The sequence below is a fragment of the Silene latifolia genome, chromosome 6, assembly GCF_048544455.1.
Source record: "Silene latifolia isolate original U9 population chromosome 6, ASM4854445v1, whole genome shotgun sequence".
NCBI classification, from domain to species: Eukaryota; Viridiplantae; Streptophyta; class Magnoliopsida; order Caryophyllales; family Caryophyllaceae; genus Silene; species Silene latifolia.
The window spans coordinates 44,536,049-44,560,922 of NC_133531.1; the positions used below are offsets into that span (position 1 = coordinate 44,536,049).

Genomic DNA, 24,874 nt, shown 5'->3' on the forward strand with positions numbered 1-24,874 from the left:
CTTGATCGAGAGCCTGCTAGTGCTCAATCGAGTGAGAAATCACCTGAAAGACCTCGTTCGAGAGGAAAGAATCGTCCGAAGGACTTGGAGCTTGATCCGGCTGACACGTTGAAAGAGAGGAACAAGGGACTCGAGATACCCATCACGGTTCCCATCCCGAGGCGTTTTCAAAGTACTAAAGCTAATCAACAATTCGGCGAATTTGCCGAAATCCTGAGAAGCTTGCAGGTCACTATGCCATTCGCCGAACTGCTGACAGAGGTACCCTCTTACCTTAAATTTATGAAAGAAATTTTATCGCGTAAGAGGCACATTAATGATCATGAGACGGTAGCTTTGACCGAGGTAAGGACGGCCCTAGTTTAGAATAAGTTACCTCCCAAACAGTTAGACCCGGGTTATTTTTCGATTCCGTGTCATACTGGTACTCATTTGATTGATAACGCGTTATGCGATCTTGGCGCTAACGTGAGTGTCTTACCGCTGTCTCTGGCTAAGAGACTTGGTTTGACAAAGCTTAATTGCACAAACATGACTGTTCAGATGGCCGACCATAGCATATCACGGCCATTAGGTGTAATAGAAGACATACCTGTTAAGATCGGAAGGTTCTTTATTCCCGTTGACTTTGTTGTACTTGACATCCCCGAAGATGCCCATACCCCTATTATTTTAGGGAGACCATTTTTGTTTACTGCCCGTGCAGTAATTGACGTCGGGGGCAAGACATTGACTTTTCAGGTTGGGGACGAGGAGCTGACATTCCATCAGTCTAAGTTCTGGAGGGCTCCCATGCAAGCTCGGCATTGCAATGCCCTCTCTTCTATTGATCCTATTATTGACACTCCAAATGAAAATTTGGAGCATTGTGCTGCTATTGTGACCCCTCCGCCTTAGGTTGAGAGCAAAAAGGAGGAAAGTTCGTCTATTTTCCTTGTTGCAGGTACAGATGAAAATAATGCAGGAGCTGTCAAGGGGTGTTGTGCAATTAATGTCAGTCAAGGTGGGAGTGACAGTGCTAAAGCCGGTGAGAAAGGAGCAAGGATGAGAAAAGTTCGCGCATATGTGGATGTCAACTATTCTCCTCCTAATGATTCAAGTCCAAGCTCATGGAAACTGAAGAGGACAATCAATGTTGCTAAGATGACGTCCTCCAGTCAGGAGTCCTCCAAGGGGCTACTGAATTGCCTTGGGAAGTGAGCGGGGAAATGCCCCGTGTACCAAGTTGTAAAAACAATTTTTAAATTTTCTGTTGAACTTTATTTATTGCTTTTAATTAGGACAATTAGAACTTAGACAATTTTTAGCGTAGATTAGAGACTATAGACTGTTAATTTGTGTATTTGGTATTTTGGGATACTTTTGCGAGTGTTTCTATGCAGGTTTGGGGAATTTTACGCAAATTCAAAGGAAGAATGACGAATTCAAGAGCTTACACGAGGAAAAGAGCTCGATCGAGTACTTTTTGTACTCGATCGAGTGAAATGTGTTCGATCGAGTGATTCCATATTACTCGATCGAGTAAAGCTTAAAAGGGGAGTTCTCGATCGAGTAAATTTTTACTCGATCGAGTAGATGGATCCATAAAGTCCTTGATCGAGCAGTTCTAAACCACTCGATCGAGTGAAATTGCAAGAGACACGCAGGGAGTTTTCCTTAACTTCCTTCTTTTTGGTTCTTATTTCATTTTACCCCTAATTTTTCGACCCCCTTCATATTTGCGATAAAAAAAAATACCCCAAATCCTCATATTTCTTGCCCATTTTCCAAATACGTCACCTACATTTTGTTATCTGCTAATTAATCGTCAAAAGCCCTCTACTTTCCCTCTGATTTTCGCTATTTTACTCGGTCTATTGGGGATTTTAGGGTTTGCGGTTTTTCGATCAAAAAATCGCCATTTCTGCTTGTTCTTTGTCAATTAATTGCAATTTTTAGGTTCATTCTCATCATGTAAGTATCCCCTACACCTCTTTGCATTTTAATTTCACTAATTTCGAATTTTTATGAGGTGAATTAGGATTAGGGTTCGAAATCCCTTATTTAGTCGAGTTTTTCGAATTTGACTGTACTTGTTTGCCCTATGTAGCTTACTTGATGCTTAATCCCGTATCCTCATTGATACTTACTTGCCTAGTTCGAATTCTGCGCAAAATTCGCGATTAAGGGTGATTTTCAGTCGAAATTTTCGACTGTCAACTAGGTTTTCATGCTGTCATATGCTTAATTTACTTCAGTTGTTGCTTAATTGCTGCCGTTGATGCCTGCTACCCTGCCCCTATCGCTGCTTACCCGCTGTTATTCGAAATTTTTGAAGAAAATTGAGAATTTTTGGTGCTGTAAGTCTATTTTTTTCGACTGATTAGGGGAATTATCATGCTGTTTTCATGCTTTTTCTTATCAAATTCCCCTGCCCTTTTCATTCAGGATGGATTCTAGCTCTCTGCCCTTGACTAGCTCGACTTCTAGTCCATCCTTGCCTGAGACGGTGGTCCCTGCTGTTACCACCGCCTCCACTTCTGTTAGTACCGCAGCCCCTGTGTTCTTAGTCTCAGCTGGTGGTACAGTTTTTACACCTGCTAGCACTACTGCTAGCCCTGTTTCGCCGCCACTTCGATCCACACCACCACCGCTAACCTTTTAACGCTAGTCTTTCTTCCTCGGTGGTGGTCACAAAGAGCCCACCTCTACTTTCACCCACGGTGAGCACACCTGTGGCGGACTCACCAGCAGTTGCAGCTGCTTTTCGAGCGGCTCTAGTTCCTAGCACCTTCACTGGATGGGCTTCTACCTCAGGTTCTAGAGGCCGGGGCCGAGGTCGTGGACGTTCCCGTTCTACGCCAGCTCCTAGTACTTCTACTTCTGCTCCTTCAGCACCTGGTCCACCGTCCGAGGGGACAACTCCCTCGACTCTCACCCCGAGTACCCGCAGGTAATTTTCGTTAACGGTGTACATCGTAAGAGGTTTTATCACTTAGTTGGCTGTGAGTTTTTCCCTACGCGGTTCTTAGACCGACCGACACTTGAAAGACTCGGCTTCTATGAGTCATTTTGTGAGCTTTTACGGGGCACGGGGATGGCCGGACTCATCACTATGAGTGGCCACACTTTTCTGGAGCTGAGTCTTGAGTTCCTCAGCTCCTTCACCTTCTCCTCCGGGGCACACGACGCTGCCCCCACTAGTCCTTCCATGTCATTCCGGTTGTTCAACCGGACTTTTTCGATGACTTTGGAGGAGTTTGGTACCAGACTCGACCTTTCCTTTACGGGCGATACTACTGCCCCGAGGAAGGTCATTCGTCAGCTTTGGCGGACCTTGGCCCAGACCACCTTTCCCGAGCGAAAGCTCACACAGGTCCACCTTCCCCCTGCCTGTTACTTTCTTAGACTGATGGGGAGCACCATTTTTGGCCGTAGGGAGCCAAACAACATCAACAACAACGAGCTCTCCATCTTAGGCGGTTACCTGAACATTGACTGCGATGGTCCTTTTACCCTCAACATTGCCTATCTGACCGCCCCGGTACTTCCAGGCCCGGGGAGAAGGTCACGGATCTATTGTCCGCGGTGGCATAGCCACCATTCTTACTGTTCCTTTTCCCGTCCGGCCTCGTGACTTACCGTACCTCCCGAAGAGAGGTATCGAGCCTAGATGCGATGCATTCTCGCATTGGTGACCACGGACTTCTGGACTTGGAAGATAGACGGTTCCTTGTCCGTGGACTTACCTTGCACCACTCTCCCCCGTCTAGCCCCTTTGCCTACTGTCGCACGGGGCACCCGACTTCCACCACTGCCTGACTACCACCTCCACGTCCGACCACCTACTACTTTAACCGCCGCCAAGAAGCGCGTAGACTTGAGACCGGAGAGGGGTCCACACCTTCTGGGAGCGGCCAGACTTCCACGGCCACTCATACACCTACCCCGATCCATATCTCCACTCCTACTCCCGCACCAGCTGATCAGACACAGCCGGTCCTACCGGCTAATTTTGTACCTCCACCACTCTTTGAGGCGTCCTCGGTCATAGACCAAGGGCGGCGTGACGGTTTGTTAGTTGAGATTGCAGAGAGACAGGCTCGTATGGAGCGGGACTTAGCTTTGACTTTGTTCCCTCTATACGAGTACCACTTGAGTCGACACCGTCCGATCCCAGAGGGTTGACCACACCCTTCCTTTTACCGGTACCCAGCTGAGGGGTACCCGGAGTCTGCTGCGGAGGAGGAGGAGGACGAGGACGAGGACCCGGCGGTGGCGGCGGAGAGAGCTCGACTGAGCTGAGGAGGAGGAGAGAGCAGGAGATAGACCCGGACTTCAGGGTGACGGTGGAGGACGTGCGCGACGAATACGAGAGGCCGACGAGTAGCTATCTGGTCTACTCACTTCCCGCTTTTACATGGTTTGGGGAAGTTCGTGTTTTGTATGTACATCTCACTCTTTTATTTTTGTCTACTTTTTATTTTTCATTCTTTATTGGTTGTATATTCCCGTTCCCCGTATATATCTCTGCGGTGTATCTTTGGAGGACAACGAGGGCGTTGTCCGTTTTGGTTTGGGGAGGGTATTGCATCCTTTTTAGTCTGCATTTGCATTTGTTTTGCATTCACGTTTATTTATTTCAGACTTGAATTGTTTATTTATTTCATTAAAAATAAAAAAAGTCAAAAAAAATTAGAAAAATTCAAAAATATTCACGTTTTTTTGCATATAGGTTGAGTCTTAACAGTTGATTTCCGTGATGAAACTGCACTATAACTTGTCATTTTTACTTGAGCCTTGCACTTTCGTTGATAGTTATTAGCTTTGTCATACGCATAGTCTACGAGTTTTTGTTCAAATATAGTCGATGTTTAGACTTTACGATAAATTGGCAACCTATTTTACAATTTCGAGGTTTAGAGCCCATAACTGGTGACATTCATGACCAGTTCATTAGGAATTGAGAGTAGTACTCCTTGCATAGCATATTCATCATTTTTGCACTTTTATGACATTCGATTTCTTGTCAATTGCATACATTCGGGTTTGTGGTCGGTGTCACATGCAGGGAGGTGCTTGCAAATTTTCCCTTTTCCTTATATTTTTCACCCATTTAGCTCCACTTAAGCCAAAACTTGCCTTTTTGACCCATTAGCTACATCCCAAACTGAGCCTGCCTAGTCAAGCTAGTTTAGTATGTCTTTTGTGGTATGATTTTCCGTCTGCAGTTTGGCCCGTGTTTATATGATTGGAGTTGGTGTAAATAGAGGAAGGAGAAAAAGAAAAAAAAATGAGAAAAAAAAAGAAAAACGTGAAAAAGGAGAAAAAGAAAAAGAAAAAAAAAGAGTTATGTTTCACGTAGAAAAGCAAAAAAAAAAAAGATTTGATATGCTTCAGTTGATTCTTTTAGACGGTGTTAAAAAAAGGAAAGTTTGTGACCGTCTAACTCCTCCGTTCTTATTCCATATTTTTTAGGAGATTGTGTATGAGATTAGTGAGTTGTGTGCCAAATGAAGGGCACTTGTACTTTATTTTTCAGTCAGTTGAGATTCGGATGATTTTATATGGTCCTATTAGGAACTAGCTTGACGCTTTTACCTCCACATTACCATAACTTGTTTTGCCTTTTCTCACCTGAACCTCACTATTCCCATATTATTTATAAGCCCTCGGCTGTGACGGACATTATTGGTTGGAGTGTGTGCATTAGTACTTGAATCATCTTTCATTTTTGTTGCATGTATGCTATGTAGGTCGTAGTTAGGAGAGTGACTGTTCTTTCTTCTCTCTTTTACATATAACATTCACCCTTTGCTTCATGAGAGAAGAGTGACCACGAGAGTGTCCGATTTTGTTGGTCTTGCAAGGTCGATATATTGGCTATATTTCTGAACAGCTTATAACTCGTTTGCGTATTGACTGCTTAGTTATGACTGTTAATTTTTGTTGCATTAAATTGGTTCAAGTAGACAAGTTAAGCTAGCTCTGGGTTTTCATTTCCGTTCCATTAGTTGCATTTTAGTTTACTCGAGGACGAGTAAAGGTTCGGTTTGGGGAGATTTGATTCGTGCATTTTATATAGTCTTTTTAGCCTATTTTAGCACGTATTTATATGCACTTTCATACTGTTTATACTGCATTTTGCCCCCGAATTGGCTACTTTGGTTCGTTTTGTCCGTTTCGTAGAAATGAACGCGAAAGTAGTTGAATCGTACCATTTTTCGTCCTTTTTGAATGCATTTTGAGGAGACGGGATTTTATGGAGTGAGTTTCTGCATTGGGATGCATGAAGGCACGGTTTACGAGGCAGTCGGGCACGAGTTTAAGCTGATTTGAAGGAAGAATATTCGACCGAGTGGTCTTATTACTCGATCGAATGGTTTCTACGTCATTGGTTGATCGATCGAGCACTTTTTTACTCGATCAAGAAGTGCTGAAAAGAGAGGTTACTCGATCGAGTAACTATTCTACTCGATCGAGTAGATTTTCTGGAGTTTTGCTCGATCGAGTGGATTTATTCTACTCGATCGAGTGGTTTGGTCTGGCGTGGGCTTTAATTAGCCCGTAAGCTTGTTTCAGCTTTTGGACTTAGTTTATTTTCTATTTAAACGCAACTTTACTAGGTCATTAGCTATCTTATTATCTTATCATCTATCATTTTTAGCATTCACAGTAGAAACATTACGTTGCTTTTCCCTGCTCTACTGTAACTTTATTTTCGGGGTTATTTCGCTCGGATTTTGTCGTTCTTTACGCCGAATTCTCGCGATTGTAATTTCTTTCTTCTTTCTTAATAATAATCTCTCTTTCATTTGCTTTAATTGTTCGTTTTACTTCATTTAATTTCTGCCCTAATTACCATTTTATGCAATTTAATTATCGTTTTAATATGTTAAATGCTGGTTATTTATCTGTTGTTAGTTTTGATAGTATTAATAGCGATATGAGTAGCTAAATCTAATTCATGTTGGGATTAGGGGATCTACGGTAGAAATGTGACGATGTAGTGAATAAGTTACATGAATTAATTGTGAGATTCTGTCACCATAGCAATATAACTGTATTTACCGACTTAGTTGAGTGCACGCTTCTGAGTCACCTTTTTAATCTGGTTAAATTTAATCCTGGATCGGAAGATTGGACTAAATAGACCTGCTATGAACAGTAGACTACCCTGACGAGGACGGAAGTTAAGTTAGTGGTAATTTAGGATAGAAAGTGGACCGGAAGGACCTTTTCATATCCGTCTCGCAGTAATTTATCTAGTTGTTTACAGTTGAGTCACTGAACTACCATAGTGAACCGAAATCCTGACATGTCCCTTCTCTATTGATAGTTTATCATTTTTTTCTGCCCTTATTGCTCTTTTCTCTACTTCTCTTCCTTTAAACCTTTTAGATTAGAAAACCAATTTAAACACCCCCCCCCCCCCCATTTTGTGACCAAATAGACGGACTCTTACAAATATCTTGCCTCCCTGAGGAAAACGACCTGACTTCCCTAGCTATATAGTTAGTTTAGTTAGTTATTTTTGATAGGTATACGACAGCCCTTTCACCACAGACCAAGAATAGGCAACATCCCATACTCCACCCCCAACACAGCCTATCAAAAGGTTCACCAGGTCTAGCTTTCAGCTGCCTATATGGCTAGCTGGAGGAGGCCTCAACTAATTCCATCAAGAGTCTTAAACATCCAAGATCAGCTAAGGAAATTCAAGGGAAACTCAACACAGAAAACAAGCAAGGACAATCAGTCACATGCTGCTGAAAAGAGTTGATAAAGCATAAAGCAGACTTTCTCTTTTTGGTGAGGCAATTGTGGGACTGTCAAAGAAGGACTACTGCTCCTTTTCTCCTCAAAATCCTGTCGTGGAAAGATTACAAAAATCCTTGACTTTGCTTGCAGCCAAAGCACCAGTCCACCAGTGCACAAGGAGACAATCGACAAGGACTCGCATTCCATGCTTTATTTCACTGTTTTTTACCCATTGTTGTTTACTTTTCACCTAGTAATTTTAATTTTCATCTTGTAATATATTTAAAACATTTTGTACTCATCCTAGATTAAATCTTGTAATATATTTAAAACATTTTGTACTCATCCTAGATTGCTAGGTTTTCGAGCTGTAATTCAAAGACAATGCCTATATAAGGACCTGTGTCTCAACTGTTTGAAGCTGATTATTTTGAGTGAAAAAACTAGCCTTGAGACTTCTCTCATTTCTTTCAAACTTGTGTTAAAACTATAGTTTGAATCCCTGGCCTGATAATTAACTTGTGATCTTTGTGGTTAATTGATCAAAGTCAGTTTGGCATTATTAAGTTGAACCTCTGCTTGACTGTGGTTCAGTTTAATTGTGTTGAGCAAAGTTCAAACTCTAATCCTGTGTTCACTGTGGATTTAAGTCTGAAATTTGTTAAGTTATTATCTTGGATTTCCTGTGAATCTTCTGTGGAAATTTAGGGTATTAACTATATCTTTGTCCTACAAAACAAATCCCATATTTGAGTTGAGTCTGTTGTCTGCAATCTCAGGATTTCAGGCTGTTTTAGTTGATATTAAAAATACTTAGAATCCTTCAAAATTCATGAGATTTAGCACAGTTTTAGTTTGATATTTAAACTTAATTGTCACAAAATTTCAGAATTTAAATCCACAAAACCGTATAGAGAGAGAAAATTATGAGAGAAAAAGCTTAGAATCCTAACTAATTTTTCAGCAATGGCTAAAAATAAGAAAGGTAATACTAAGTTTTCTAACAATAACACACCTAATAAAAATAACAAAAATACAAAAAATAATAATAATTCATCAATTAATAATTCACAACAATCTAGTAGTACGCCAAATAATATACAAATTCATGATCAGGATAACTTTGAAGTCGGTTCCTCTAGTCGTTCGCGGAATGATCAACCTGAGAAATCTGCTGCTTCTGTGATTCAGCCGTTTGATCTGGCTCAGGAAGTGGCACCTGATGATGATCGCGTTGAATCGGAGGAGGAGTGCTTGCCGGTTAATCAGAATAATTCAGCGTCTTCGGTATCTGATAAGGTAATACTCAAATTAGATATTGAAGATGTTCAATCGGAAATTGACTACTGGACCAATGCTATTTTCTGTTACGTGCTGGGTGCTAACCCTCCTGGTTACGTTTTGGGTGGTTTCTTACGTAGAGTGTGGAAATTTCATGATATTGATACTGTTTCATCTCTCGCTAATGGTATTTGTGTTGTTCGATTTAAAGATGCCACTAGCAAGCAAACTGTGTTGAGATCAGGACCAGTTTTCTTTGATAACAAACCTTTGGTTGTCAAGGATTGGACTCCTGATGTCAAAATGGTTAAATCTGATGTGGAGGTTGTACCTGTCTGGATTAGGTTTTATGGTTTGGACCTAAAATTCTGGGGTTTAGCTCTGAATAAAATTGCCAGTTTAGTGGGTAAACCTGTGACACTTGACACTGCTACTCACACTAAATCATTCTTGGGCTATGCCAGAGTTATGGTTGAGGTCAGCATGGGACAAGATTTTCCTGATGTTATCGAAATTTTGGATGAAAAGGATGTTTGTCACAGGCAAATAGTCCATTATGAGTGGAAACCTGTGAAATGTACTGAATGTTCAGGCATGGGGCATCTAGCTAATGTTTGTAGGAAGAAAAAGGAGGTGGTTCAAAACAAAGGTAAGGCCAGGCAGGAATGGAGACCTAAGCCTACTCAGGCTCCTCCTGTTCCTCCTACTGCACCTACACCTGTGGAGATACCACTTCCCACAATTGATCCTACAGCTATAGTTACTCCTATGCCATTTAATGGAGGGATCCTGAATACCATCACACCTGCCAGAATTATTACTAAACTGCTGAGACAAGGTCCTGACAAAGCTCAAGGTAGGGGTGAGGGTAGATCTTTCATGGATAGAATGATCATAAGTCTAGGCAGGAGTAATGGACCTGCTACTAGAGTAAGGAGGAGTAGACTATTTGTAGAAAATGACTAGTATTGCTTTTTGGAATGTCAGGGAATAAACAAGCCAAATAAGCAAGGAGATGTTAGACGTCTCTTGCATCTGAATAATAGTGGCTTGTGTGGATTGTTAGAAACTAGAGTAAGAACTAATAACATTGAAAAGGTGAAGAATCGGTTGAATAAGCATTGGCAGTTACTTCATAATAATGATATTAAAGATGGGGGTAGAATATGGATTATGTGGGATGAACAGGTCTATAAGGTGGAACTGGTTTCCAAATATGCTCAAGTCATTCATGTGAGAGTGACTTATTTGCTCAAGAACTTTTCATGAACTCTGTCTATGGTGTATGGTTTCAACAAAAGCCATGAAAGGGGGGACTTATGGCATGCCTTGAATTCTCTTGGTAACTGTATGAGGGATCCTTGGCTAGTGATGGGTGACTTTAACAATGTTCTTTTTATGGATGAACGTATAGGCTCCGCTATTACTGCATCTGAGGTACAACGCTTTCAAGACTGTGCTGAGAATTGTGGTTTGTGTGATGTGGCTTCCTCTGGTTCTTTCTTTACGTAGAATAATAAGCAAGCTGGAGAGGATAGAGTGTACAGCAGAATAGATAGAATTATGGCTAATGATCAATGGGTGTTGGAGGGTCCTGAGGGTAGTATCTCTTTCTTACCTGAAGGGCTCTATGACCACAGTCCATGTATGATTGATCTATGGCAGGACACACCTAAACTCACATCCAGATTCCATTATTTTAACATGTGGGGGAAGTGTGGTGAGTTCTTAAATGTGGTAAGGGACATTTGGAGCACTTCTATCAAAGGTTTCCCTATGTTTCAAGTGGTCAAAAAACTGAAGCATCTTAAAGCTCCTCTGAAGGAACTGAACAGGGAGTATTTTGGTCATGTTGAGACAGCTTCTCATCTTGCAGAGGCCCTGCTTCATGACATTCAAAAGAAGGTTCATGTTGACCCTGGTAATTTTACTCTACTGGAAGAGGAAAAGCAAGCTGCTCAATCTTTTTCTGAGTTAGAGGAGGCCAGGAGGAGTTTCCTGGCTCAAAAAGCCAAGCTGCAATGGTTAAATAATGGTGATGATAACACCCATTATTTCCATTGCTCTATCAAAGCCAGAAGGAGAAGTAATAAAGTGCTGAAAATTAAGGATATGCAGGGGATCATATGTGACAATAATTCTACCATTGAGCAATCTTTCCTTGACTACTACATCTCCTTGCTGGGCAGTGACAGAGCTGTGATTCCAGTTTGCAAGGGAGTTATGGCTCATGGGACTTTGGTTTCTGAGGGCCAGGCTACTGCTTTGATAAGAGAAGTCACTGATGCAGAAATCAAGGATGCTCTGTTCTCCATACCACCTGATAAAGCTCCTGGACCTGATGGCTACACCAATCAATTCTTCAAGGATGCCTTCCCTGTGGTTGGTCCTGAAATCATCCAAGCTGTTAAGGACTTCTTTAGGAATGGTACGCTCCTTAAACAACTCAATGCAACTGTTATCACTCTCATACCCAAGAAGGAGAAACCTGAAACTGTTATGGATTTCAGGCCCATTGCGTGTTGTAATGTGCTTTACAAATGCATCACCAAGATTTTATGCTCCAGATTAAATGATGTCCTGGGAAATATCATTAGCCACAACCAAACTGCATTTATAAAAGGAATTGATATTGTTGACAATGTCCTTATTTGTCAGGACTTAGTCAGACTCTACAATAGAAAGAGTTGATCTCCTAGGGCTCTAATGAAAATAGACCTTAGGAAGGCCTATGATACTATTCAATGGACCTTCATTAAGGATGTTTTAGTGAGTCTGCATTTTCCTGAAACAATGGTGAGATGGATTATGGCATGTGTGACTTCCACTTCTTTTTCTCTTTCTTTGAATGGGAATCAGTTTGGTTACTTCCATGGCAAAAGGGGGATCAGACAAGGGGATCCCATGTCTCCCCTTCTGTTTACCCTTTGCATGGAGTACTTGTCTCGTATCCTGGCTGTTGTGACTGCTAAGAAAGGTTTTCATTTCCACCCCCTCTGTAGAAGTTTAAAGCCGAGTCATCTATGCTTTGCTCATGACCTCCTGCTATTCAGTAGAGGGGATTGCTTCTCCATATAGATCTTATTGAGGGCCCTCAAGACTTTTGAAGAAGCTTCAGGTCTTGCTGTTAACCATGACAAGTCTGAACTTTTTATGAATGGGATTTGCCATGAGGACAAGACAAAGATCCTTCATCTCTCCAACTTTGCTTTAGGGGTTTTCCCTTTCAGGTATTTGGGAATCCCCATCTCTTATAAGAAACTCTCTGTGGGGGACTGTAATAAGTTGGTGGATAAAATTGTTGCTAGAATACGTAGTTGGGGTGCCAGAAAGCTAAGCTATGCAGATAGGATGGTGCTCATACAGGCTGTCTTATCTCAGCTGCATGCATATTGGGCCAGAATATTCCTTATCCGTACCACTGTCATCAACAAGATTGCTGGGATCTGCATAAATTACCTTTGGTCAGGAAATGATCAGTTCAAAAATCCTCTAGTTTCCTGGGACTTTTGTTGCAACAACAAGCAACATGGAGGGTTAGGTTTTCTTAACTATGCTGATTGGAATAAGGCTAGCATAGCTAAGTTTACCTGGTGGATTGTTAGTAAGCAAGACCACCTCTGGATTAAGTGGGTCAATGCCATATATATTAAGAATAAACCCTGGTGAAACTATCAACCACCCTTGCAGTCTAGCTGGTCTTGGCGGCAAATCTGCAAGATCAAAGAAATTTTCAAGCCAGGTTATAGCAATGATTCCTGGGTCTCAGGTGATTATTCTATGCAGAAAGGATATGAGTGGCTCCATTCTGACACTGCTAGAGTCCCCTGGTGGCCTATGGTCTGGAATAAAATGAATGTTCCAAAGCATTCTTTTATCTTTTGGTTGTATGCTCTCAACAGACTATCCACTAGAGATAGGCTTGTGGCGCATGAAATCTGTTCTGAGACTGTGTGTGTTCTTTGCCAGCAAGAGGATGAAAGTAAAGATCACATTTTCTTCCATTGTGCATTCAGTAGACGCTGCCTGTATTTGGTTCAGAATTGGTTACAAATTGATATGGGAGATAAGGAGCCTTTACTTTGGTGTTACAGTTGGAGGTGTCCATCATTGTTCCAGAAGCAAGTTACTTATGCTGGGATTGCTAGTCTCATTTATCACATTTAGGATGCTCGTAATAGATGTAGAGTGGAAGGGGTTCTGCCTACTCCTGGTTTTCTTTTTGATAGAATTAAACATGATGTAATTGGTAGAGCTCATAACAATCTTGCTAAATGTAGAACGAGAGCTGGGTGTAATTGGTTAGCTAGTGTAGGTATAACTAGTTAACTGGTATGTTGTAGGAAGGTCGTGGTGTGTATGGTGATGTAACTTGCTAATGCTTATTAATATCAATTCACATTTCACCAAAAAAATTTCAGAATTTTTCACGGTTATTTGGTATTTTTAAACTATCCTGCAAAGCCGAGACAACATTATTGCATGTCCCTAGGCTTTATACTTGCATTTTGGTAATCAGAGCTCATGTTTAACACAATTCCACCTTTGTGTTAGTCTTCGGTTGAGAAAAGCTGTGAGTTCATTATCCCTACCTACAACAAAAACACAAAACCAACCATGAGTGAAGAGAGACTTACTGGTATTGAAACCAGAATAGAAACTCTTGCAGGAAATGTAGACACACTACTCAATGTTGTCCATGTAGTGATGGAGAGGTTCTCAAACCATGATCCAAGAAGACAGCCACCTGCCAGAGGAAGAGGTAGAGGCAGAGGCTTCTTTATTGGAGCAGGGAGAGGACAACCACCACATGTATATGAATCAAAATCTAAGGAAAGCATCAGAACACAAGAGGAGGCTCTTGAGCAAGCAGACAAGCATTTAAAGGTAGAAATTCCTGATTTTTCTGATAGTCTTAACCCTGATGACTTACTAGAATGGATTAGGGATGTTGAAAAGATAAAAACTACAATGATGCAAAGGCTTATAAAGTTGTTGTGCTGAAATTAAAGGGATATGCCTTACTGTGGTATGATAACCTTAAACATCAGAGGATAAGAGAAGGGAAGGAACCTAATAAATCTTGGTCCAAGCTTAAAAAGAAATTATTGGATAAATTTGTCACCGAAGATTATACTCAGGACTTGTTCATTAAGTTGTCTAAGCTTAGACAGGATGAGAGACCCCTTGAGACCTATTTAAGGGAGTTTGAACAATAACCATACAGTGTGAGATTAATGAGAAGCTTGAGCAAAGGATTGCTAGGTTCTTAGAGGGCTTGATAAGAATATTGCTAATAAGGTTAGAATGCAACCACTTTGGTCATATGATGATGTTGTCAACTTAGCACTCAGAGTGGAGAAAATTGGAAAGTCTAAACCTGCCACACTTAAACCAAAACCTGTCTATAGACCCTACACTATTGTTAAGATTGCTGAGACACCTAAACCAGTGTCTCAAACAGGAGTAGACAAGGAGAAAGCACCCATGTTCCCTAAGTCCAACCCAACTCTGACCAAGGAAAAGATTAAGTGCTTCCAATGCCAAGGGTATGGTCACTTCAGGAAGGATTGTCATTCCAAGAGAGCACTAACAGCAATGGAAGTAGAGGAATGGGAAAGAGAGGGTTCAGTTGAGTATGAACAGGAGCCAGTGAATGAGGAGACAACCCTTGAGGAGGAATCCAGCCAGGAAATGGTCATGGCTCATCTTGACATAGGCCATAGTCTGGTTCTATGGCGGGTAATGTACTCTCAACAAGCACCTTTGGAGGAGGATCAGAAGTCCCTCATTTTTAGGAGTAGATGTACTATTCAGGGCAGGGTATGCAACTTGATCTGATGGAGGAAGCTGCACCAATGTAGCATCTATCACCATGGTTAACAAGCTTAACCTCCATACCCAGGAGCACCCCAACCCTTACAAGCTCAGATGGCTAAACAAAGGAGTAGAGGTCAAGGTGGATTAACAGTGCCTGGTTCCATTTTCAATTGGCAATGTTTACAAAGATGAGATCTTGTGTGATGTATTCCCTATGGATACATGCCACCTACTATTGAGTAGAGCATGGGAATTTGACAAGAATTCTATCCACCATGGAAGGAGCAACACCTATTCTTTTAACCAAGGCAGCAAAAAGATTACTTTGACTCCTTTACCACCTAATCAGAAGAACTATGGGAGTCAAAGTGTGACTGATGGACTTAATGGGGTTCTATTTCTATCTGAAGTAGAAATAGTCAAAGAAATGCAACAAGAACAGCCTGTTCAAATCTTGTTGTCCAAAGAGATTTGTGAGCATGTGGAGCATCAACTCCCAACAGCGGTTAGGCCATTACTAGAGCAATACCAGGATGTCGTCCCTGCTTAATTACCTAGTGGACTGCCTCCACTAAGAGGTATTGAGCACCATATTAACCTTGTGCCAGGATCTATACTCCCTAACAGGCCTGCATATAGGTGTGATCCTAATGCTACAAAGGAATTACAGAATTAAATTGATGAGTTGATGAACAAGGGATTTGTAAAGGAATCCTTGAGTCCTTGTGCTGTCCCAGCACTGTTGGTACCTAAGAAGGATGGCACTTGAAGGATGTGTATTGACAATAGAGCCATCAACAACATCACAGTCAAGTACAGGTTTCCTATACCTAGGTTGGATGACATGCTGGATGAGTTAAGTGGGGCCAGGATCTTCTCTAAGAATGATCTTAGGTTATCACCAAGTGAGAATCAGGGAAGGTGATGAGTGGAAAACTTCCTTCAAAACTGAGCAAGGGCTTTATGAATGGTTGGTTATGCCATTTGGGTTGTCAAATACCCCCAGCATATTTATGAGGTTGATGACATAAGTGTTGAGGCCTTGCTTGGGAAGGTTTGATGTGGTATACTTTGATGATATCTTAATTTACAAAGAAGACCACGAAAGAACACTTAAGCCACCTTGAGAAAGTATTTCAAATTCTGAGAGGCAGCAAATTGTTTGGAAAATTGGAGAAGTGCACCTTCTTGGCATCTAACATTAAGTTCTTAGGATATATTATCTCTGGGAGAGGGATTTCAGTGGATCAAGATAAGATTGATGCTGTTAAATCTTGGCCAATTCCTAAGAACATCACTGAGGTGAGGGGATTCCATGGCCTTGCTTTCTTTTACAAGAGATTTATCAAGAACTTCAGTGTTGTTGCTGCCCCTATCACAGAGTGTATGAAGAAAGGAGAATACAAATGGACTGCTCAGCAGGCATTCAACTTGATCAAAAGAATGTTGTGTGAGGCACCTATTCTCAGTCGCCCGATTTTAATTGCCTGTTTGAGGTGGAATGTGATGCCATTTTTGTTGGCATAGAAGCTGTATTAATACAAGAGAGGAAGTATGTGGCCTACTTCAATGAGAAGCTAAGTGGAGCCAAGCTGAGTTACTCCACTTATGATAAAGAATTTTATGCCATTGTTAGAGCTCTTATGCATTAGAGCCACTACTTGAAACCAAAACCTTTTATGCTGCATTTAGATCATGAAGCTTTGAAATACATCAATGGCCAGCACAAGTTAAATCACAGGCAGGCCAAATGGGTTGAGTTCTTACAATCCTTCATTTTCAAGCAAATCCAAAGAGGGCAAGCAAAACATTGTTGCTGATGCACTATCCAGAAGGTATTCATTGCTGTCAGTTATGGAGCAGAAAGTTCTTGGGTTTGAGTTCATGAAAGAGCTATAAAAAGATGATCCTGACTTTTATGAAGATTGGCTAGCTCAAACAGAAGGAACTAAGATTCAGGGAACCAAGTTCTTGTTGTAGAAGGGTTTCCTGTTCAATGGAAACAAGCTATGTGTTTCAAGAGGCTTATACAGGGATCTGTTGATCAAAGAAGTTCACTCCAATGGATTAGGAGGTCATTTTGGGGTACAAAATACTTTGGATATCTTGTAGGAATAATTCTACTTGCCCAAAATGAGGGGGGGTGTCCAGGTAACACTCAGGAGGTGCTCCATCTGCCAGCAAGCCAAGAGCTCCTTTCAAGCAGGCCCCTACACACCATTTCCAGTGCCAAACAAACCTTAGGAAGATGTGAGCATGAATTTCATAATAGCCTTGCCAAGAACTCAAAGAGGAAATGACTCAGTAATGGTTATTGTTGACAGATTCAGTAAAATGGCTCATTTCATAGCATGTAAGAAAACTGAGGATGCTGTGAGTGTTGCTGAACTTTATTTCAGTAACATTGTCAAGATACATGGGGTTCCTAAGACCATAGTCTCAGACAGAGATGTCAAGTTCGTGAGTTATTTCTGGAACACATTATGGAAGCTTATCAGCACAATATTATTGTTCAGCACCTCCAACCACCCATAAATAGATGGCGAAACTGAGGTCACCAACAAAACCTTTGGGAGAATATTGAGGTGCATTGTTAGCAAGTCTTTAAAAGATTGGGATTTGAAACTGCCACAAGCTGAGTTTGCATTCAACAGAACTCCATCATCTGCAACTGGTCATAGTCTATTTGAAGTGGTTTATGGGATCAATCCTATGATTCCATTAGATCTTTCAAGTGTACATAAGGAGGAAGTAAAGTATGATGCTAAGAAGAGGGTGGAACAGATGCTGAAGCTCCATGAAACTGTCAAAAGACAAATTGAGAAAGCCAATGACAGGTATAAGAAATAGGACAAGACTCCTAAACAGAAGAAAGAGTTCATGCCAGGTGATCTTGTATGGATCCAACTAAGGAAGGAAAGGTTCCCTTCTAAGAGGAAGAATAGGCTGATGCCTAGAGCAGAGGGTCCTTTTGAAGTCATTGAGAAAATTGGTCCAAATGCCTACAAGATAGACCTTCCTGGTGAGATTGGAGTGCATAGAACATTCAATGTAGAAGACCCGGGTCCTTACTATGGTGAATCTGATGAGGAAGAGAGGCCAGCCTTGAGGTCAAGCCCTTTTCAAGAAGTGGAGGATGCAACAGAAGATGGATCAGGTGTTCACAACCCTGACCAAGCCACAAACCAAGACCAGGCAACATCCCATACTCCACCCTCAACACACCAAGAGGTTCACCAGTCTAGCTTCCACTGCGTATATAGCCAGCTGGAGGAGGCCTCAACTAAGTCTATCAAGAGTCTCAAACATCCAAGATCAGCCACGGAAATGCAAGGGAAACTCAGCACAGAAAACAAGCAAGGACAATCAGTCACATGCTGCTGAAAAGAGTTGATAAAGCATAAAGCAGACTTTCTATTTTTGGTGAGGCAATTGTGGAACTGTCCAAGAAGGACCACTGCTCCTTTTCTCCTCAAAAGCCTTCCGTGGAAAGATTACAAAAATCCTTGACTTTGCTAGCAGCCAAAGCACCAGTAACCTGTGCACAAGGAGACAACTGACAAGGACTGCATTCCATGCTTTATTTCAGTCTGTTTTTACCCATTGCTATTTATTTTTCACCTAGTAATTTTAATTTCCAGCTTTTAATATATTTAAAACAGTTTGTATTCATCCTAGATTAAATCTTGGCCCTTGGATTGCTAGGTTTTCGAGCTGTAATTCAAAGACAAGGCCTATATAAGGATCTGTGTCTCAACTGTTTGAAGTAGATTATTTTAAATGAAAAAGCTAGCCTTGAGACTTCTCTCATTTCTTTCAAACTTGTGTTAAAACTGTAGTTTGAATCCCTGGCCTAATAATTAACCTGTGATCTCTATGGTTAATTGATCAAAGTCAGTTTGGCATTATTAAGTTGAACCTGTGCTTGACTGTGGTTCAGTTTAATTGTGTTGAGTAAAGTTCAAACTTTAATCTTGTGTTCACTGTGGATTTGAGTCTAAAATTTGTTAAGTTATTATCTTGGATTTCCTGTGAATCTTCTGTGGAAATTTAGGGTCTTAACAATATATTTATCCTACACAAACAAATCCCATATTTTAGTTGAGTCTGTTGTCTGCAATCTCAAGATTTCAGGCTGTTTCAGTTGATATTAAAAATACTTAGAGTCTTTCAAAATTCATGAGATTTGGCACAGTTTTAGTTTGATATTTAAACTTAATTGTCACAAAATTTCAGAATTTTCCAAGGGCATTTGGTATTTATAAACTATCCTGCAAGCCAGACAGCATTATTGCCTGTCCCTAGGCTTTATACTGCAAAAAGTGTTCATCAAACTAATAAAAGGATATTATTTATCACCTTGTATGCCTCATTTGAAGTAACACTTTTACGTTTACGCCAATTAGAAACCAGATTAGGACTAAACTCGATATCATTTACAAATTCCATCTCTTCTCTATTTAGGTCCTGCTAATTATAAACACGTCTTTCTTTGTAAACATCATGAGATTAAGAAGTTTTCGTCATACTAATAAAAGGATACTCGTATTATTTATCACCTTGTGTGCCTCATTTGAAGTAAGACTTTTACGTTTACGCCAATTGAAAATCAGATTATTTACAAATTCCATCTCTTCTTCATTTAGCCCCTGCTAATAAACACGTCTGTGATTGTAAACATCATAAGATTAACAAGTGTTCATCAAACTAATAAAAGGATATTATTTATCACCTTGTGTGCATGATTTAAAGTAACACTTTTACGTTTGCGCCAAATGGAAACCGGATTAGGGTTGAACTCGATATCATTTACAAATTCTATCTCTTCTCCATTTAGCCCCTGCTAATAAACACGTCTTTCTTTGTTAAAATCATGAGATTAAGAGGAGTTCATGAAACTAATAGTAGGATATTTTTTATTACCTTGCGTGCGTCATTTGAAGTAACACTTTTACGTTTGCGCCAATTGGAGGCTGGATTAGGGCTAAACTTGATATCATTTACAAATTCCATCTCTTCTCCATTTAGCCCCTGCTAATAAACACGTCTTTCTTTGTTTAAAGCATGAGATTAAGAGGAGTTCATGAAACTAATAATAGGATATTGTTTATTATCCTGTGTGCGTCATTTGAAGTAACACTTTTACGTCTGCGCCAATTGGAGGCCGGATTAGGGCTAAACTCGATATCATTTATAAATTCTATCCCTTCTTCATTTAGCCCCTGCTAATAAACACGTCTTTCTTTGTTTAAAGCATGAGATTAAGAGGAGTTCATGAAACTAATAATAGGATATTGTTTATTATCCTGTGTGCGTCATTTGAAGTAACACTTTTACGTCTGCGCCAATTGGAGGCCGGATTAGGGCTAAACTCGATATCATTTATAAATTCTATCCCTTCTTCATTTAGCCCCTGCTAATAAACACGTCTTTCTTTTTAAACATCATGAGATTAACAAGTGGTCATCAAACTAATAAAGGGATATTATTTATCACCTTATGTGCCTGTTTTGAAGTAATACTTTTACGTTTGCGCCAATTGGAAACCGGATTAGGGTTGAACTCGATATCATTTACAAATTCCATCTCTTTTCCATTTTGCCCCTGCTAATAAACACGTCTTTCTTTGTTAAAATCATGAGATTAAGGGGTGTTCATGAAACTAATAATATGATATCATTTATTACCTTGTGTGGGTCATTTGAAGTAACACTTTTATGTTTCCGCCAATTAGAGGCTGGATTAGGGCTAAACTTGATATCATTTACAAATACCATCTCTTCTCCATTTAGCCTCTGCTAATAAATACGTCTTTCATTTTAAACATCATGAAATTAACAAGTGTCCATCAAACTAATAAAAGGATATTATTTATCACCTTGTGAGCCTCATTTGAAGTAACACTTTTACGTTTGCGCCAATAGGAAGCCGGATTAGGACTCAACTCGATATCATTTACAAATTCCATCTCTTCTCCATCTAGCCCCTGCTAACAAACATGTCTTTCTTTGTTAAAATCATGTGATTAAGAGGTGTTCATGAAACTAACAATAAGATATTATTGATCACCTTGTTTGCATCATTTGAAATGACACTTTTACGTTTGTGCCAATTGGAAGCCGGATTAGGGCTAAACTCGATATCATTTAGAAATTTCATCTCTTCTCCATTTAGCCCCTGGTAATAAACATGTATTTGTTTGTAAACATCATCAAATTTGCCCCTGATAAACATATTCCTTTCATTGTAAACATCATGATATTTATAAGTGCTTATGGAACTCAACAATCAAACATTATTATCTCCTTGTGTGCAACTTTTGAAGTTGCACTTTTGTGGTTGCCCCAAAAGAAATTTCGATTAGGACTCTATGTTCGATATCATTTACAAATTCTATGTCGTTTTCATTTGTCTATGATAAAGACTTGTTTCATTGTTAAACATCATGAGATTGAAAAATACTTATACTATTTATCACCTTATGTGTCTCTTTTAAAATTATACTGCTATGCTTTTGTCAAACAAGAGGAGCAAATAAATTTAGTTTTTAAAAGATGGCTTATTTGTGTTTAAAGCCAGGAGTAAAAGATCTTCATCCCACACTCCCACCTGCACGAGTTGAGATCATTTGTCCTACTTTTACATCTCATCTTGTGTCTCATCACCTTAATATCTTGACACATCACACCTCAAATAATTAAATTGGTAATAATATATATCAAAGTGGTTATGTTCATTAAGAGAAAGCAATAGAACATAAAATGTGACACAAATTAAGACAGGGGATTTGCATGCCCGCCCACCCCCAAGTCCCCACCCTCAAATCCTCTACCCCATTTTGGTAGCATTCTCTCCCTTTAAATTTACTCCAAAACCTCTCAATCACTTACAATGATAGAAGGGACTAAGTTAATAGATGGATAATGTATATACATAATGGTAATTGAGTCATATAACAGTCATTCTTAAGTTTTCAGCCGGAGCTAAAAGAGTGCAAATTAAGAATTTTTTTTCACATTGGGCGATTTTCACTAATTATTTAACGAAATGGGTCGAATCTCAAATTAATTACCCAAAATGGGTCGACATCATACCCGAAGCTAGGTTCGTATCTAAGTCCCATCTCGGTCAGCGACTAAGCCCAAAGTGTAACCAAACCTAACTTTTACGGTTAATAGCATGCAGGACCAAATGGCCAACGCGGCTGGCGACCTCGCCAAGCAGCATGGCGGCTCTGAATCCATTATGGTGGTGGTTTTTTCCAAATTTTGTGAAGCCTCTCAAATCCAAAATGCCATTGGGGCTGGCGATTTGGTCTGATGGTTGTCAGCTCCCTTGGCGAGTTCCTTCGTCGTAAAATGCGGGAAATAAGACTACACAAGTCGCCACCCGCCCTGGCGACTTTACCCTCACACTAGCTTCGTCAATACCAAGTCACGTGGACCCATTTTCGACAATTAATTTAAAACTCGACCGATTTTGATAATTAATTAGTGAAAATCGCCTATTTTGGAAAAAAAAACTCGCAAATTAAACCTTAATTTGAAAAGGGTATAAATTAAAGACACATTACCAAGGAGTCACAGGCATCATCCCATGCTAATAATTAAGTTAAAGGAAGTTTACTTTTATTGAAGGATTTTTTTTCAAAATAATACTTAATAATTAAAAAAATTTAAAATTATTGAAGTGATTTAGCTTAAACAAATTATCACAAGTGGCCAAATGTACAATTGGGTTTTAAGCCGCGAATCACTCATGTCTTTTCACAAAAGTCGCTGAAAGCCACAGACTCCTACATTAGTATTTTTTACAGTACAATATTTTTATTTTTTGCTTTAAGAACCGCATTAAGCAAAGTCCCTGAATCATTCACCGGATTTGTGATAAGATTAGTACATTACGGGGCCTGGGCCGCACCCATACATACGGAGAATGGTTAACAAATGCATGATATACATATACTCTAAAATAAAATAGTTATATAAATATATGGGATGGAGAAATATTAGATTAGTACTCCTCCATTGTTTGTGATCCTGACCGGGTGAGAGTCCCGTTTTTCGTGATGAACGGTTGGTATCAAGCCCTCAATTGCAATTAATAAATTTTAGCGGTGAGCTTACCTTAATTTCCCTGACGAACAATGTGTCATCTCCATCTTGTCCATGTGCTATCAGCTCGTTAATGGCTTTTTCTCCCCAGTATGCACCCGGGGTTTGCATCCCATCACTTATGGCAAGCTGTTGTAATTATAAATCCATTCAATATATTTTCAATAAACTAAAAACACACGCTATAATCCAAATTATTACTACTCCAAAAAGTTTACGGTAATTATTGCACAAGGCAGTCTCTCACGTTGTAAGACGGTCCCATTGTATAAAAGGCCAATTCATTTATTAACAATAAATAAATCGTTAACAATATAGTGGATATGGAACTTATTACCGGCCAATATACTTGACTACTTGTTTAAGACGACAATATTCGTTTTAACTGTAAAACAGATCTAATGGGTATCATATGATCAGATTATTACCATCAAATATTGGTATTCGGATCCGTTTGATCATTAAAACGATATTCGCAATATATTGGTGCAATATATTGTTAAACTATCGACCAAAATTATTAAAGTAACTTTTAATTTATAGCTAAGCTAAACTATCGCACTATTCTTATTTAAGGCAGATATATCCGTCTTAAGTTTAACATAAGTCGAGTAGTATGAACAAGATAAAATCATAATGCATAGGAAAAATAAACATATTTATCTTATATATACAAATGAGATGATACTTAACTCGTTTTAATGTTAAGATGGATACACTTAAAAGAAGACTAACTCTAGAGGTGGCAATCGGATCACTCGAGTCGGTTACGGGTCGGGTCAAAGCGGGTTCGGGTTATGTCGGGTCAGTTACGAGTTCGGGTCGGTTCGGTTCGGTTCATGTCAGGTCATCTTTAGGCCGGGTCATCAACGAGTGACAAGTCAGGTCGGGTCATTAGCGGGTCAATGTCGGGCCAGGTTATCCGCATATATTTTGTTTTATATATTTAATTTTAGATGGTAATTTACTAATTTTATGTTTAAACAATAAGTGGGTGTATTAATTGTAGTATTAAGTGAAAATAATTAAGATGAATGTCAATTTGGTTTTCTTTAAACCATTACTAAGCTAGTTCATTATCGGGCCATCTATCGGGTTGAGAAAATATCGAGTCACGACCCACCGGTCGAGTTTGGGTTGAAAAATTTAAGGCTGCTATCGGTTATCGGGTCAGTTCGGGTCGAATCAGGTCGGTTTTGGTTCACCCAATTTTCGGGTTGTAGTAGGTCGGGTTTCAGGCGAGTTGGGTCGGGTTCCTCGAGTCGGGTCAGCTTTTGTCAGCTCTAAATCTAACTCTGATAAAAAATACAGAAATTCTCATTTGTGACGGCCGATATATGTCACAAACTTGTGACGGTTCAAATAAAACCCACATAGGAAGATAAAGACAAGTCATTTGTGATTCCCTATGCATTCTACTTTTTGTCTTATCTACCTATGTGGGTGATACTTAACTCATAACAAGCTTATAACGGATATATCCACCAAAAGTGAAACCTATCGTAAGAAATAAACCAAGTAATAATGGAACATGTAACAAAAGAAATTGGTAGTAGAAAAGCTTACAAACAATAGGACAAGAACACTGCTAACGAGGACTTTCATTTGAAACTCCATTTCTTAAGACAAGTGTGATTTGTTGTATGAAATTGCTTTGACATGATCTTCTATTTATAGCGTGCTTTTCTAGTCGGTTATTATTATTATTATTATTATTATTATTATTATTATTTTTTTTTTTTTTTGGCAACTGGTAAAACAGATTCCTAAGCCATTGTCATGGCCCGCCGTGCAAGTCGGTGAGCCGCTCCATTACGTTCCCTACAAACATAACTAAAACATAAACAGTGAAACTTAGTCGACAAGAGAGCAATATCATCGAGGATGCCCGCAATTAGGTAATGTCTTGCTCCATTTCC

At 39.9% G+C, this 24,874-nt stretch overlaps 1 protein-coding gene across 4 annotated transcripts; it reads right to left on the bottom strand.

Annotated features, from left to right (window-relative positions):
- Positions 1–8,777: 8,777 nt before the first annotated feature.
- Positions 8,778–24,600, bottom strand: LOC141586777 (uncharacterized). 4 transcript variants are annotated; one of them, XM_074408109.1, is made up of 11 exons: positions 24,522–24,600; positions 22,968–23,084; positions 20,911–21,018; positions 20,720–20,827; positions 20,529–20,639; positions 20,338–20,448; positions 19,765–19,872; positions 19,574–19,681; positions 19,401–19,493; positions 13,565–13,613; positions 8,778–9,031 (listed from the first exon to the last, which is right to left on the bottom strand). In XM_074408109.1, the coding sequence occupies exons 1-10, from the start codon at positions 24,570–24,572 to the stop codon at positions 13,572–13,574; spliced, it is 957 nt and encodes a 318-aa protein (XP_074264210.1). In that variant the 5' UTR covers positions 24,573–24,600; the 3' UTR covers positions 8,778–9,031; positions 13,565–13,571. The 4 variants fall into 4 exon arrangements, with proteins under 4 accessions (XP_074264210.1, XP_074264212.1, XP_074264211.1 ...); XM_074408111.1 differs by lacking the exon at positions 19,401–19,493 and having other exon boundaries at positions 20,720–20,830; XM_074408110.1 differs by lacking the exon at positions 13,565–13,613 and having other exon boundaries at positions 20,720–20,830.
- Positions 24,601–24,874: the final 274 nt, after the last annotated feature.